We start from the raw sequence: 17701 nt of genomic DNA, 5'->3' as shown, positions 1-17701 counted from the left end.
AAGTATATTTTCTGGAGTCATGCTACCCTCGGGATCAACAAGATCTTGAATGCTTGCAGACAAACTGTCTAATGTCGGTTCGATGCCATCGTCTGAACATAACTTTTGCATTGATGGCGGTAGATGGGTGCTGGTCATGGTGTCTGATGTAGATGTAGATAAACAAGACATTATAATCCTTGCTGCCCCCCCACCACGGCCCATTATATCACTTTGAGAAAGAATAGTGTTATTAATTAATTCGGATGAAGCAGCAGTTGTGCAACAAGTAGGTGGCCTGTTTACTGTATCAAAAAGCATGTTAATGTCAGAGATGGTTAGTTCATGATGGTCTGGGACAACTGGAATATGAGACATTTGTGTTGATGCTATAAGACTGTCGACATCATCAACTGATTCTAAAGGACAATCTTGTTGATGTTTAGAGATGCTACAACTATAACCTGCTTCTTGATTTAACGGGTCAACGACAGGATAAAAGTTATTCACTCCAGGATTAGCTGGGAACGAAGATGTATTACATATTGTTGGCCCAAAAATGTGTGACGGAGGAAACGTTGACTCTACATGTTGTTCGTAACACATGTTGCGATGCATATCTGGATGAGTTAAATGATGGACATGAAGTAGCGAAAATGATGGTTCTGTTCCAACACATGACAACAAGTGATGGTTGTTTAGCTGGCTAGATGAAGAGGATGGAAAATCGTAGCAAGATTTATTAAAACACGAGGCTGATGTCGACGATACGTTATTTATAATGTTATTGTTGCAGCTACCAGAATATGTGGCTGCAAATAAATTATTATGAGTCAATTCATCAAACGAACATGGCACATTTCCTGATTTGCTACAATAATCAGCAGATAAGTCACAACATTGATCTGAATAACCCATCGACGATGATGACACTGCTGTACACGTCGCTTGAGATGAATGCCTGCTGAAGTCGTTGCTGAGGAGACTGTTGAAATTTTTGTTGTGCAACAAAGAAGCGTTATTTACCAGCCCAGTTGTTTCAATCAAAGGATTTTCAAATTCTGATATGAATCGATCCATATAATCTCTGTGAAGAAAAAGAACATTTTTATAAATTAATTATCTGGATAAACATTCAGTAACTGAAATATCACTAACAAACAACTGAAATAGATACAGTCTAGAAATGTGTGCACATAAGAGTGACAAACAGAAGCAAACTAACGTGACACCAGGATGTAGAGAATACTTTTTTTTCTCCAATCTTGTTCTTGCAGCAAAGGCATCGTGCCTTTCTGTTTTCTTCCACAAATAGTAAAACTGAACAATTTCTCGAACAGAGCGGGTTTTAACCTGAAAAACACAGAATTAAAGATTTTTCAATTGAAAAATTATGAAAACTATACAGAATGAAAAAAAATTGTTACACGTAAAAATGTGTCAAAAGACAGTTTTTATAGTGAAAAATTCAACAGAATGGACATATGAATAATTTTGTTATGTAAAAATTTTGAATAACCTTTTGCTGATTGAGAAAGAAATCTTTTCCATATTGTCTGAGGCCCATCTCGAAGTTTCGACATTCTTCCTCTGTCCATAAGCTCATGGGATCTACATTAGAAAAAGTTAATCTATTGAGACACTAAAAGTGGAGGTGACCATGAAATATTTATTTAATCAAGAACTTGCCTGTATGAGGAACAGCTTGCAATTTGTGTCTTCTAAGTGCTTCTTCACAATTGTTATCACACTGAAGAAGCAAATAGAGAGCCTGGATAGTGGGGTAGAGAAAAATTGTGTCCCAATAATTTTCATGCATGACAAATTATGAAATGAATTAGAACTCATACACAAAAACAGTTGCTTAGCTGGCCCTTCTCAAGAAAAAAACTAATTCACATTTGGGTTGTCAAATCACACTTTCAAGCAAAATGTTCAAGCCATGATAATTGGCTAATTTAAAACACAATTGCTGCTTCAAAATAACTGTTAATAATTGAAAAGTTTCAAACTTGAAATTTTATAACACACCTTTAATGCCTATGCTGAATGCATACAAAGTCAATTATTTAAAAAACTTGAGGAAAAAAGATTTTTTCTATAAAATTTCAATGAATGAAATTTTAGTGTAAACCTGTTCATCATCACGTGTAAATGACCCAACTGGTATAACATTAATTCCTTGTGCCTTCACCTGACTGTACTTGTGTATCTCCATCAAATAGTTGGCAACTGCATTCATAGAGACCAAAAAACATAATTAAGAATGATAATTTAATTATTTAACTTAATTTATTTAAAATAAAACCAAATTTGGTTAATTAAAGAACAGAGCGACAAATGCAAAAGTAAACAAATTGATTGAAAAATTAGAAAAACCATCAGCTTCATCAAGCAAATCAGGGCTCCACAGCATTCTGTCTTCATAATTAAGATCTGCATAATAATTGCAATCATTCCACAGTTCAGATGCTATGTAATTAATGAGAATATGGACTACATAGCTGCTAAAATAGATGATGTTTGTGATTGGTTGAGAGTTGGTTAAGGTCAAGTGGACAGATTGGTTAATGTTTAGGAGCATGAAATAATGCATTTATATTTTTTAAATTTGAGCTGCAACAATATTATTTTATTTGATAGAAACATAATTGCTTTGGTAACATTTTATTTTGATGAATATTTTTTAAAATAGAGAATTCCGAAAAGAACAGCTACAAAACTTTTAAATTCTCCTCAAAAAAATTGATATTGAACCGACAACAGCTCAGCTAACAAAAGTAAGGTAGAAGGTGGTCAGGAAGAAAAGGAAAAACTTAAGGAAGAATGATGGTCGAGAATGATAGACGAAAAAAGGTCACGGGTGAGTTTATTTTTTGAGTTATCATCTTGGGAATAAAAAATTTGCAACATGACTTGAACACGATTTGTAAATAAACATTGAAGTTGAATGAACAAATTTTTAAAAAATTATGAAAATATATGCTGATGTGAAGAGTATAAAAGAAATGAATGTGGTATAAGAATTTAATTCTCGATGAAATAAAACATACAATAATTTTCAAACAACATACCAGATACATAGGCCTCAGATGCGCAAAAGTTTTCTGAAACAGTGGCCTGATGATCCAGTCCAACTGGTACTGACTGTACAAAATAAACAAAAGAGAGTAAATATTCATTACTGAATTTAAAATTTTTAATGATTCAAAATTCCTTTTTCAAAAACAACATAAATTACGATTTCAGTAAAATAATTCTAATTATACATTTATATTGAAATCAAACCTTTAATTGAAACATTCTGATCCACACAAATTAAAATCATGCTTCATAAAATCCATAACTTTTTATTTGAAACTACCATTTTAATTTTTCTGTTTTATTTCTCAATAATAAATGTAATTGTAAATTTTTCAAAAGGTGATATTTTTCCATTAGTAAATAAGTGGTAATAAAAACATTCAGCATTGATAAATTCCTTTAAATCATCCTAACAAAATTTTGTATAATTCTATCTAAATAATTCCAAAATGAATAACTGCAAAAAATAAAGAGAAAAATAAAATTGTAAACAAAAATTTGCATTGATACATGTCGATCCAACTTAACTGACAATCTATAGTCTATAATAACAGCATTACAATCATTAATTTTCTCAGAAATTAAGCATGGACAAATTCATTTAAACAAATTACTGACAATCTTATTTCTGCAACAAGGCTTCATTATAATTGCATCCAAGAAATTAGGATAGCAAATGTTTCAAGGAAATAAATTAGTATTTAATATCATAAATATGCAGATTAAGCTGTTGGGTAAAGAAAATAAAAAACTTTTGTCAAACTTTAAACTTTTACTTTTCAATTTAAGAGATTCGATTACAAAATAATAAATTAATATCATTGGTTTAATTATCTGGTAATATTTTCTTGACTTAATATGAAATAAAAATTTCAGAAATTTGAATTTAACTCCCATAGAAAACTTGAATATGCATACATAAACCAAAGTTGATGTAGCATGACTTTTGAATTTATATACAACTATTCAAATAAATTAAAAAAAGCGACAATACCTTCTTCCAATCTTCTTCATCTTGTTCTGGATCATAATCTTCATCATCATCTGATCCAGCGTCAATAAGATCAGCTGATTCAAATATCAATTAAAGGTAATTAATAATAAAAAAGGATTTGATTGATTGTTCTGCTATGAATATAGTTTCTAACAACATCAACAACAACAATGCAATGTTTCTAATGATCATGAAAAAACAGCTAAAAAACAATAAAAAATACAAAATTAATATTTTCGGAAAAAAATTATGAAAAATAAAAAGCTAATAAGTTTCAATTGACTTTCCATCAATAAACTAAGGTAACTGTAATCACATTTCAACAATCATGATGAAAGGAATTGTTTATAAACCTGAAAAAAGATCAGATGTGTTCATTTGAGCATTAGGGCCGAATGCATTGTTACTAAGAGTCATATCAACATTGTTTAATTTATCTGAATCATCCATTGTTGTAAACTGGTCTGCTGTAACACTAGTAGGTTCAATTAAACTGGCTTTCTCACCATTAACTAAAAAATTTGTAGAAGCATTGTCTTCGTTTTCTTCATCAGCACATGCGGAAACAGTACTGGCTTGCGGTGATGATTTACTGGCTGTTATTTGTACATCAGAATCAGCTGAAGATGATGTGACAATGGCATCGGTTTTCTGAGAGGGTGTTTCTTTACTGTAACCATACATGGCCAAAAGTTCCTCGACAGGAATTTCACTTTCCTGAAAAAAATTAAAGAATGTATAAGAATTCAATAAAACAATATGATACATTGTGGCAAACTAAAAGGAAAGGCAATGTGACAAGTTATATAAGGAAAACATCATTTTATAATTAAAGTTATAAATACAATGCAGTTGTTTTAATAAAAAAAAACTAAATACTTTCTGTAAGTCATCCAACTCATTGCCGATACTGTCTTCATTACTCATGGCTTCTTCTTCATCTAATGTCTGTTCATCGTCAAAATCATGTATCAGCATGTCAGCAGAAGGGTCAAATGAAGGGTCTTCATCTGAAAGCAAAGTTATGCATGCAATTGATTGGTTGAGTTTTGCTGAGGAGACATTATTTTTTTCTCCAAACAAACTCATTTGAAAGCCAGATATTCATAATAGCAAATATGTTTTTAAATTTTTAAATAATGAAGAAATTTGTGTTTTAGTTTAACTAATTGTATTGACAACCCTTATTTGCTATTTTAAAAAAACATAAGTATAGTGTGAGGAAAGATAATTTGAAAATCAATTGAGGTAATATACATTGTAAATAAATACATAAATTATTTGTATTCATGTTAAAAAATTATTTAGTACAGCCAAGCCACTTTCAGTTATTATATAATTTTATAATAATACAACAAACACCAATATCAAATTTTATGTTTTATAATATCTAAAATTGGAATTTCAAGTTCTAAAAAAATTAAAATTAATTAAAATTAATTATTATCATGTTATAAAAGAAATGAATGATAATAAGAGTTTATTCAAAATTTAATTAAATAATTACACATGAAAAATAGATACATACATGACCAGTCTTTTAAATTAGTATACTTTTTAAAGCACACAAACAACCCGACATTGCATTATATAGGATGCACATCACACACACACACAAACACAAAAGTTGAGGAGTAGAAAATAAATTTTAATAAAAACTATTAACCAGGGCTAGAACGACTAACATCATGATCGTGCTGTTAAAAATTTTTAATTTTAACTTAAAAAAATAATTATTGAAATAAAATTAAAAAATCAAAATAAATTTTATATAACTACATTATAAAAATAGCAAATTAAAATGCGGAACACCAAAATAAACACATGATCATGTGACCCGAAATCTAATTAAATTGTACGGCAGCCATGTTCATTAAAAGTAATTTAGTTACACACATTTTCAAACCTAAAATGCACAATCTTATCCACAATTTATTAAACACAAATATGACGCCAAAAAAAATTCAAATCAAAACTTTGCTTATAAAAATAAAATAAATTTTGCTTACATCCGCCATTTTTCAAAAATAATGACGCTCAACACATAGTTGCCCAAAACTAAACAAAATTTCAACAAAAAGGAATATAAAGCGCCGCACATTTAATGGTTTTATTAATGGTTTTCATTATATATATGGTTTCAAAGAAATTTCTTTGACTAAAACGATTTTTCTATATAATGATCTTTGGAGGTTTCAAAATGTTGTTATGCTTTTTGATTCTATTTATTTATTGTAAATTTTCACTAGAAAAAGAAATGGCACTGACACCAATAAATATTATTTATATTGGCAGAAAACAACGCGTCAGAAGCAAAAGAGAAAAATACGGCTGACAGAAAATCTGTAATGTTTCTTTTTAATAAAGTGTTAAAGGTTCCGTGCAAGAATACGGATATAAAAAGTGTGTTTAGACTTGGAAAAATCAAAGAAGGAGAAAATGGAAGACCTCTTTTGATAGAATTTCTTGACGGAACACTGAAAAACAGAGTTTTAGAAAATTTGTCAAAACTCCGAAATGCGGATGAAAATTTTAGAAGGATATTGGTGATTCACGATATGACAAAAACAGAAAGAGACCAATGCCGAGAGCTAGTGAAGGAGTCAAAAATTAGACAAAGCAAAGAAACATCGGAATTTAGAATGAACAACCCGATATCATAGGTATAACTGAATCATGGGCGAAAGATAGTGAGATAGAACTGAACGGATACGTAATGTTTAGAAAAGACAGGGGACACAGTAAAGATAAAGGACAGGGCGGCGAAGTGTTATTGTACATAAGCGAAAAACTGACTGCACTGGAAAGAAAAGACCTGAAAAACGTAATAATGGGAGACTTTAACCACCATATTGACTGGAATCATAGAAAAAGCAAAAAGCTGGCAGACGAACTGTTTCTGGACTGCATAGACGAAAACTTCCTTACTCAGCATGTGATGGAGCCAACAAGAGGAGAAAATATATTAGATTTAATAATATCAACGGAAGAGAACATAATAGAAGAAGTTAGGGTAGGAGAAGAATTTGGAACGAGCGATCATAGGATACTTAGATTCAACATAGTGTTAGAGCAGAAAAAAGAAGACGAGGCGAGGCTTATTCAAAGCGCTACAATTATTTCAAAGCAAACTACGACAAGGTCAGAAATAAAATCATAGAGATGAACTTGGCAGAGCGATTGAAAGATTTGGGAGTGCAAAATAAATGGAAAACCTTTGTGTCCTGTATGAATAAAGTTGTTGAAGAAACTATACCGACTATCCGGAGAAGCAACAAAAAGCTACCGTGGATAAATAAAAATGTACAGAAAACAAGAAGATCAAAATTTAAAGCATGGAAGAAGATGCAGGAGTTAAGACAGAGATATCTCAGAAATGCTAGAGATATCTCAAAAAGTGAGTTAGAAGCAGCAAGGGATAAATACATCAGAAAGAGAAATCTAGCAAAAGCAACAAACAGGAAAGCAATAAAGGAATATGAAGAAAAGCTAAGTGAGAACATAAGTAAAGGCAGTAAAAGCTTTTTCAGTTACATGAGAAGTAAACAAAAAAGGAAAGATAAAGTGGGGCCTCTGAAGACTGATCATGGCAACATTGTAACGGAAGAAAAAGAAATGGCTGAGATGCTCAATAACTACTTTGGATTGGTGCTGACAAAAGAAAATACAAATAACATAAAGGAGCCAAAAAATTGCTTGGGGGAAGCCAAGAAAGGATGCTTACAAGTGTTTACATAACAGAAGAGATGGTTGTCGAAATACTAGGCAGTCTCAAAGAGAATAAAACTCCAGGAATAGATGAGCTGCACCCAAAATTTTTAAAGGAAATAAGACATGAAGTAGGAGCCACACTGTGCAAAATATTTAATGACTCTTTAAGATCAGGAGATATACCAAGGGATTGGAGAGACGCTGTCGTCACGCCATTGTTCAAAAAAGGACGTAGAAGCGAAACTAGTAACTACAGACCAGTTAGTTTAACTTGCATTATATGTAAAGTATTAGCAGTGGCGTCACTAGGGGGGGTGCGGAGGGTGCGGACCGCACCGGGTGACACCCTCACAGGGGGTGACACCAAAATATCACTGTATATGTTTTTATGTCCCTCCATGAAATTATTCTTATCATTAATTCAGCCTAACCCGCCCAGCGCCCAGAAATGTATTATGAATAAAATTTTTTTCGTTCAAATCATTTTTGTATTCGACATTTATACCATTCAAATTCGACGTCCGAATTATTAAGCGCCGCGGCCGAGCACATTCAACTTGTTCGTGTTTATAAATTTTGCTAAGAATGCTGTATGTCTATGGGGTATCATGAGAGGGGTGACACCATGAGTTACCGCACCGGGTGACACCAACCCTAGTGACGCCACTGAGTATTAGAAAAAATGATCAAGAGGAGTATAGTCGAGCACTTAAATTCTAACTGCATAATCAATGACAGCCAACAAGGTTTTATGAAAGGACGATCCCGTCTATCTAACCTATTGGATTTTTTTGAAGATGTTTATGCTAAGCTAGACCAGGATAACTCGGTAGACGTAGTATATTTAGATTTTGCAAAAGCATTCGACAAGGTGCCACATAAAAGGTTATCCAAAAAGTTACAGGCATGTGGGGTAGAAGGAAATCTGCTACAATGGATAAAAAATTGGCTGAAAGATAGGAGACAACAGGTGCGGATAAAAGGAATAAACTCAAGATGGATAGACGTAACAAGTGGCGTGCCCCAGGGATCGGTATTGGGACCGCTATTATTTGTGATATACATTAACGACATCGACGAAGGAATAGTCTCCAAGATTTCAAAGTTTGCAGATGATACCAAATTATGTGGAAAAGTCAACAACGATGAAGATGCAGAAATATTGCAAAAAGACCTAGCAAGACTGTACCAATGGTCCAAGGACTGGCAAATGCTTTTCAACGTTGACAAATGTGCAGTCATGCACTTAGGGAGGAAGAACGCTAGATATGAATATAAAATTGGTGAAAGAGAACTACGATCGACAGAGGAAGAAAAGGATCTAGGAATCATTGTTCATCAAAGCACAAAACCGTCAAGACAATGTACAGCTGCAGCGGCCAGAGCCAATACGATCTTGGGATTTATAAGAAGAACAGTGGTCAGAAGAGAGAAGCATATTATACTGAAACTGTATAAAACCCTGGTCAGACCTCATCTGGAGTACTGTGTTCAAGCATGGAGCCCATATATGCAGAAAGATAAAGAAGTTTTGGAAAAAGTACAGCGAAGAGCCACAAGAATGATTAGAGGAATCGGAAAAATGGAATACGATGAGAGATTGAAAAAATGCGACTTGACATCATTGGAAAAAAAGATGTAGAGGAGATCTAATCTAAACATATAAATTGATCACGAATAGGGAAACAACACCATACTCGAGATTTTTCAGGCTAGTAAACAGTGATAAACTACGAGGACACAGATTTAAGATTTTCAAAAACTCGGATGGAAAAATAAAGAGCAGATTCTTCAGCAGTAGAGTGGTCAACGCCTGGAACGAGCTAAACGATGATGCAGTCTCTGCGAATTCACTCAACAGCTTCAAAGCCAAACTCGGACAGATAGGATATTAGGAGATCTAATTAGTAGTGGTTCTTACACAGACCATAGTCTTCTGAACCACTTTAAAACCCCGTTAATAATAATAATTAATAATAATATATGTATGTGATTACATATTATACAGAGATTCCCCTATGACAAAGATTATTTAGTACAATTATAATATTGTAAACTTTCTCTGTCAGACCTAATTTTTAGTTATATAGTTCAATTCCTATGTTAAAATTTTTTGTATTTTAGCCATATACATATAAACTGACACTGAAAATGCCCTATCGTATATTTCTCATTTGAAGCATGCGAAGAAAATGCATCACTCATCCGTTATATCGGGTTTGAGGATCCCAGCAGGTGATATTTTACATTGTAAAGCTAGCGGTGTAAGACAAAGACGTAATTGCTTTCATGTAAATTTTCAGATGAAAAGCTTCCCCTCACTTTTTGTAGGTAATTTAATGTATCAGGGGTTTCGTGGCCGAGTAGTTAGCGTGTCCGTCTACCGCTCCCACGACCCTGGTTCGAATTCTGCAGTTTCTACAGGTTTATCCGGGTAGCCGACCCCCGGTCAATCCAGCCGTCCATCTTTTTGAGGCTGGTAAATGGGTAGACGACGTAAGTTGTCGCATGTTGGCCGGCGTGATGGCTCAGTGGTTCAAATGCACGCTGAGTCAAACATCTCCATGGCTATCATATACTCAGCGTATATGATGCGGTGCTTGCGCGTGCACATAAATACATGTGTACGTCGTGTGAAAATGATAAACAGCTTTTGTGGCAAAGATGGCTGCTTCAAATCAATGGTTGAAAAAATAAAGAACATAAAAGATATACAGATAATATATCTGTAATATTGTAAGTAGTTCTGCGTATGGCAGAGCTGCAATAATAAAGACTAAAAAAAAGTATATTGTACAGTACCAATAAAGTCATCACATAGCGCGTTAAATTTTAGTAGATTAATTGAGAAGCAATTTATAAATATCAGACTAATTTGGATTTTTTGAAAAATTATTATAATTTAATTTAGAGTTAAAATTTGAAAAATCGAAAAGGTTTATTCGCTTCATCATCGGTTCGCATTGTTGTTACTTTAATTTGCTACGTAAATCTTTTTTTCAATTGTGTTCAATTAGGATTGTCAATCAGGATTGTGCTGGGACTCCTTATATTATTTTTTTTTAGAAAAAGTAATTCAAGAGCTGCAGAGGCAGGTTTTTTCTCAACATCAACCTGACTAGGGACTCGAATTTGCTAGTAAGTTACTGTACTCTTGCTTGATTTGACTTTTTTGAATTTTATATTTGTTTTGACTTTTTTGATTTGATTTTCTTGTATGAATTCTACCAAATTGTTGCAAATGTAGGGAACTACTGAATTGTTGGCAGCATTTTGGTAGAATTCATATAATTTTATTAAAATACTGTATAAAAAATGGTTTCCTTTCAATGTATATTTGACATTTCCTCGTCACAAATAATCTGACTCAACTGACAAATAACTCCGGGATGCCGGCTAATGCCCTGGCTTATGATTTTATCTACTGAGTTAATTTTAAAATTGCTATATGTATATAATATAATATATTAGTATAGAGAGATATAGAGTTAGAGACAGATAATGGGATAGTGGGTGAAATGTGAGATAGGTACTCCTTTGGTATCATCCATGTTTACAAACAATCATAATGTACTTTTAATAAATTAACTCCGCCCATTTTGAATTATATAGAGCTTGATTATTTATTTATAATTTATATCAAATTGAAAATAATTTTATTAGGTAAGTTTTTTTTAGATTATTACTTGTCAAATAGTTGAAATAGTGAACATTAAATAAAAAAAAGTTAAAATATGAGTAAATTTCCGTTTTGATAACAATCAATGGTTTATGGAGTGGTTAACAGGGTTAGGGTTAGGGCTTCCCTTTTTAACAAAATTTTCAATCATTTCACAAATATGGAGTGGTTAAAATTTACAATCATTTGTGAAATGATTAAAAATTTTGTTGAAAATGGAGGCCCTAACCCTAACCATGTTAACCACTCCATAAGCCATTGATATTTAACAAGTAATGATCTAAAAAACTTACCTAAGAATTAACTTGTGTTAAATTACTTACCTAAGAATTAACTTGTATTAAATTATTTTCAATTTGATATAAATAAATAATCAAGCGCTAGATAATTCAAAATGGGCGGAGTTAATTTATTAAAAGTACATTATAATTGTTTGTAAACATGGAGTACCTATCTCACGTTTTACCAGGATAGTGTACATATGCATATATGTTTTCATTCGCCATTACTGCTTTTAATGATTGTTATCTTTTAATTTAATTGAAATTTTACACTATTTAAAAAAACAACAAATGTTGTTAGAAATTTTTCTTTTTTTGTAGATCCAATATAATACTTGGTATATCATACAGTTTGTTACACAATGTCTGGTGGTGCCAGTTTGCCACCTCCAGGAAAGAGGAAAGAAATTTATAAATATGAGGCTCCGTGGACATGTTACAGCATGAACTGGAGTGTCAGACCGGACAGAAGGTTTCGACTGGCTCTTGGTAGTTTCATTGAGGAGTACAACAATAAAGTAACCTCTGGTTTTTATTATTGCAAAATCATTAAAATATCATCTGGTTTTGCATTGCAAATGTTTGTAAAAAAATTATAAAGTTTTAGGCTAATTACTTATTTCAATATAGTTTTTTTGTTTGTGCTATTTTATAATTTTCTTCTATTTTTCATTTTACAAACTTAGGACTAAATATTACTGCTCATATTATGCAGTTGTTTCTTTTTTATTTTTATCACAGCTTAGAGGTAAGCTTCAAAGTTATACAATCAAAGCATCGATGTGAGCTCATTATTTACAATACTTTATGTTATAAATATTATGTCCTGGTTATGACATTAAACTGACCCTCACTGCCTTGTGAGTGATGTTGGATCATCAAAGGCTAGGCCCACCGCTTATAACTGTGGTTGCGTAAGGAAGGGCGTCCTGCGTAAAAATTAGCCAAATAAATTACTTATGATGGAATGGCGTCGAGGGGTATTTCGGTTTCATCATAGGTAGCCAAACGGCAACCCCCAATCTTGGGGAAAATGTCGTCTAAACGTGTGTTGTTGTTGTTGTTTGTCATTCCAATAATTCTGGGCACTTCTTTTCAAGAATAGTTATATGTGATTATGCTTAAATTTCATTTAAGATAATAATTAACATTTTTTAAGAATAAAAGTAGTAATGTTTAATTTCAAAAGTATTACTACATTGTAAAACAAAAAATAAAAGGTGCAGATTTTATCACTTGATGAGGAGACTTCGGATTTTATTTGCAGGCACACATTCGATCATCCATATCCCACCACAAAAATCATTTGGATTCCAGATACAGTTAGTGATGCATTTTTTTCATCTCATATTGTTCACGTGTGTATGTATTACTTCGCTGTTGAAATTTGTGACAAATAATTATATTTGCATAGTTCCTAAGTTTTGAACGTGTTAAATATTAGCTACAGAATTATGAATTTTAAAAAATCACCCATCTTTTTAACTCACCAATATAGATGTTTTGATTTTTTAAATAATTTCAAATAGAATAAAAGATTATATATTTATAAGGCAATTTAACATCAATCCTGTTTCAATTTTCCCATTTTAATTGTTCTAAAAAAATTTTTGTAAACAGAAAGGTGCATTTTCGGACTTGCTTGCAACCAGTGGTGATTACTTGAGAGTCTGGAGAGTTTCAGACAACGAGACGAAGATGGAGTGCCTCCTTAACAACGTGCTTGCTCTCTCCTTTTCTTACTTACCTTCTTTTATTTTGTATTTACGCACTTCTCACTGATCACATCGTGAACACATTAATAACTGCCATCTGTTTGTACTTCAGAGTTGAATTTATTGTTAACTGTAGGTCAACTTAAATATTTCATCACTTAAATTTATGTACAAATTAGTTTGCCAGGTTTTTTAAAAATAATGTTGTTTATGGGTCAAATTGTTTGAAATGAATTGATCTATTGCTATATTGCAGAACAAAAATTCAGATTTCTGTGCACCTCTGACGTCATTTGATTGGAATGAAGTTGACCCTAATCTGCTGGGCACCTCGAGTATCGACACAACGTGCACCATCTGGGGACTGGAGGTGATATTCCATTCAACATTTCATTTAATTTATTTTTGCAATCTATAATTCCAACTTAACTCACATATGAGAATAAAATTAATGTATATGCATATGTTGTGTGTGTTTCAGTATAAATAATATAATTAGTATGATCTAAATAGTTGACTGAATTTTGAAAGATGTGTTATGTATGAGCTGATGGTATGAATTTATTTGCATAAATCGGTTTATGTGATGAATTGATTGATGTGATGAATTGTTGACAGACAGGACAGGCCATAGGACGAACAAATCCAGTGACAGGGCATGTGAAAACCCAACTGATAGCTCATGACAAGGAGGTTTATGACATAGCATTCAGTAGAGCAGGTGGTGGAAGGGACATGTTCGCCAGTGTTGGTTAGTGTTGCATTGTGAAAATAATGCGCTCTTCCTATGTTGTCAACACAGAAATGTTTCAAATAATTGTTTTCTCAAAAATATTATCATTTTTCTGAATTTTTATTATTGTTAGTTTTCTGGGTTTAAATCTGAAAGAATCAATTTAAATAGACGGATTAGTTGATTTGGTGAAGAAATGACTTAAATTAAAGGCAAATCAATTTGTAGGATTCAAGATGAATATAAATTCATGGTGAATATAAATTAATGAAGTTGAATGAATGAACAAATGATCAACATTGGCATCATAAAAGTGAATGACTTGTAATAGATGAATGACACAAGATAAATTGATACTGACATATTATACGTTGATGGTAATGAATTTATAAATTGACTTTAAATGACTGAACTGATGTAAATTATTGTGACATGTTCAAAGGGGCTGATGGATCGGTGCGTATGTTTGACCTGCGTCACCTGGAGCACTCGACAATCATTTACGAAGATCCACAGCATCTACCTCTTCTACGTCTTGCATGGAACAAACAGGACCCTAACTACCTTGCCACAATGGCTATGGATGCTCTGGAAGTTTGCACTCAATATATCTCTACTTCTTATCAACAGTTGTCTTCACTATGTTTTTTGTTCATTCATTAGCAGGAAATGTATTTTTACTCATTTTATCAACGATTGCTGTGTCACATTCAGTAGTTGAATTTTCAAAATCTGTGACAAAACTATCAGCTTTTTAATTTATGCATGGCGGACATTTTATGCGTTTGTTCAACACAAACATCGAAAAGCAAGAGCACAGATTCACGCCACAAATATTATGAAGACATCTTTTGTCTATCCATTTGTTTCTATGCTCGGCTTTACTCAATTGCACTATTTTTTAGCTATATCTAATTGACGTTAAATTATTTTTAAATAATTCAATGCCTTGTCGTGGTGTATGAAATCACAAGATGTGCAATCTCAAAGAAATAATTTAATGTGAGCTAAGCAAACATTGGTCTTTATATCCTCATTTTGTGACAGAATTTCAAATTGTCAACGGACTGGTTTTTTTTATGAAACGCCAACAAACCAATCAACCAGCCAATCAACCAGCCAATCAAACAACCAACCAAACAAATAAATTAATGCTCCGTGCAGGTTATTATACTGGATGTTCGTGTGCCGTGTACACCTGTGGCCCGATTGAACAACCATCGAGCATGCGTCAATGGAATCGCATGGGCACCTCATTCCAGCTGTCACATTTGTACTGCTGGTTGGTTTAGACCTCTTTCTCACTTCCATTCTTAATTACTGCTGGAATTTAATTACTGCTTCTATAAATCATGTGTATGCTGTGAGGCATAAAAAAAAGTTTTAATATTCCTTGTTTTAAATTTGTTCAATGCTAATTTATTAAATGAAAAATGTTAGTTTAAAGTTTTTAATTAATAATATAATAAATGATATTTTATGCTACTGCTATTAAAATAAATGATGTAATATCATAATAAATTAATAAATAAATTAACTAATTAATTAATTAATGAAGTAAAGAAATAAATAAATGAAGAAGTGAAGAAATTATATAACATTTTAATGAATGAATATGATGATGGTCGCATTTATCATTCTATTAATTAATTAATTAATTAATTAATTAATCTGTTAATCAATTCATTAGTTAATCGTGTTAATAAATGAATTACGTCGGATATATCATGTTAGATGGACGTTGCATTAACCATATTGAAGTGAATGTAAATGACAGAATACAGTGGCAGCCATATTCAATGAATAACGACATTACCTTTCTCTAGCTGATGATCACCAAGCTCTCATCTGGGACATCCAACAAATGCCTCGAGCGATAGAGGATCCGATACTGGCCTACACGGCGTCAGGGGAGATCAATCAGATACAGTGGTCATCTATGCAGCCCGATTGGATTGCCATCTGTTACAACAACTGTCTCGAAATTCTTAGGGTTTAAGAAGAGTAGGTTGTCCAGTGAATGATGTGTGCGTGTGTGTTTATGTGCGTGTGTGTGTGTTTATGTGCGTGTGTGCTTGCTTGCTTGTTTGTTTGTATTTTTGTAAGAGTGTGTGTAATGTTAAATTATTATGAGGGAATGTGATAATTTTATGAACAATTTTTAGTTGATATTCATTGTTTTTATTTATCGAAATTTTACTCATCTGAGTTTTCTTTTCTCAATTTTAGGCTAGGAATTTATCTGTAGAAAGAATAAACGTTTTCAATCTTGGATGCGTTCTTCAATTCATGATTTTTGTTGTTTGTTTTCAGATGATTGTATAATACAATTTATGATATGTTGTAAATCATAATCAGTCATTTTAATTTTTGTCTATCAAGTAATAAATGAAGTACATTTGCTTCAAAGTTTGCGGTAAGTATCCAATTTGAGTCTCAATGAACAGTAGTAAGTCAGCTTAATGGGTTTGCACTTGGACCCATCCAGCTTTTTTTTTCACAAGTTGTTTCACGCCTCTAATTATACTCATTACCAACCATACAGTAGTTCTTAATTCTGTTGTTGTAGCTCTCATTTCATTTAATTGTCACTCGTCAACGTCCTACCTCGGGAAACCAGGTCTCTGGACGCAAAACGAAGATTGATTGATTGATTGAATTGTCACTCGTCAGTCATGTCACGACTACTTAACAACATTTCGTTATAATTTCCTCATTGATTTTACTTTTCAATTTTGCGGAACATGATTTTAATGAATTTGTTTTTTTTTATAGAACACACACACACACACACATAGTGAATAATTTTTGTGATCTGGTGATCACGCATAAGTGCACGTACGTGAATGAACGAACGTGTGTGAGTGACTTCTTTATTCGTATAATGATGATTAAATTAAAATACGCTGATGATTTCCAATTTGGTTTAATCCTCAATTATCATTTTGTTTTAATCATTATTCATGTAATAATTTTATTGAAATGTTGATGAGCAGTTGAAGGTAATCATTATTTGATCATGATCATTTTGTTGGTTATGCATGATTTTGTAGTCTTGTACATTAAATATAAAGTTTAAAAAAATTTTATTAGAAACGAGTAAAATGGTAGTTGAAATTTATATTGTCAAATTTATTTCGCCCAACGTGGCCTAACATTTAAAAACGTTTTCGCTATGGTCGTCGAACTTCTCGTGTACCGAACTTTGCGTTCGCATTTCCCCATGGGTTCTCACTTGAAACATGTTTGTAATGACAAACTCTAAAGAACTTCGTAAGGCTTGTGGGGGGACAAGTTGTTAGATGTAAAGGTTGCAAAGAAAATCAACTAAGGGAACGTTGAAGTGATTGGCAAGCAGCGGTATCTGATACGTTATTTCGTAATTGTTTCTTTCGCGTACATAAAAGGTCGTATTTGTTTTATGATCTTCAATAATTAGAAAAATTATCATTTCATGCTCATGACAGGCTTTTGTGATTCCGTCTCAAACATGAATTACGCAAGTTTAAAATATTGGCTACCATA

General features: G+C 32.5%; 2 protein-coding genes across 2 annotated transcripts; one reads left to right on the top strand and one right to left on the bottom strand.

Moving 5' to 3' along the window:
- Window positions 1–4711: 4711 nt before the first annotated feature.
- Window positions 4712–5074, bottom strand: HELRODRAFT_137425 (hypothetical protein; the record flags this gene model as incomplete). Its single annotated transcript, XM_009014121.1, has 2 exons — window positions 4712–4774; window positions 4937–5074. Coding segments are annotated over 2 exons (201 nt in total), but the record flags the coding sequence as incomplete, so codon positions are not given.
- Window positions 5075–10703: 5629 nt separating this feature from the next.
- On the top strand, window positions 10704–17293 carry HELRODRAFT_185332 (hypothetical protein). The gene is given in 11 exon segments (XM_009014120.1): window positions 10704–10781; window positions 10795–10906; window positions 12080–12246; window positions 12949–13050; window positions 13349–13447; window positions 13700–13813; window positions 14062–14194; window positions 14619–14770; window positions 15341–15458; window positions 16003–16180; window positions 16406–17293. 8 exon segments carry the CDS (start codon window positions 12091–12093, stop codon window positions 16173–16175), a joined length of 1047 nt encoding a protein of 348 aa, XP_009012368.1. The 5' UTR covers window positions 10704–10781; window positions 10795–10906; window positions 12080–12090; the 3' UTR covers window positions 16176–16180; window positions 16406–17293.
- Window positions 17294–17701: the final 408 nt, after the last annotated feature.

This window comes from Helobdella robusta, assembly GCF_000326865.2.
Source record: "Helobdella robusta unplaced genomic scaffold HELROscaffold_13, whole genome shotgun sequence".
NCBI classification, from domain to species: Eukaryota; Metazoa; Annelida; class Clitellata; order Rhynchobdellida; family Glossiphoniidae; genus Helobdella; species Helobdella robusta.
The sequence above is the reverse complement of the archived record's forward strand: the minus strand, read 5'-3'. Positions and strand labels throughout refer to the sequence as shown.

Bases quoted from the DNA above. Each gene is read 5' to 3' on its own strand.
- HELRODRAFT_185332 (XM_009014120.1), top strand. From the start codon at position 12,091: ATGTCTGGTGGTGCCAGTTTGCCACCTCCAGGAAAGAGGAAAGAAATT. The intron at 13,051-13,348 runs GTTAGTGATGCA...TTTTGTAAACAG, and splicing joins TCATTTGGATTCCAGATACA to AAAGGTGCATTTTCGGACTT. The intron at 15,459-16,002 runs GTTGGTTTAGAC...ACCTTTCTCTAG, and splicing joins CTGTCACATTTGTACTGCTG to CTGATGATCACCAAGCTCTC.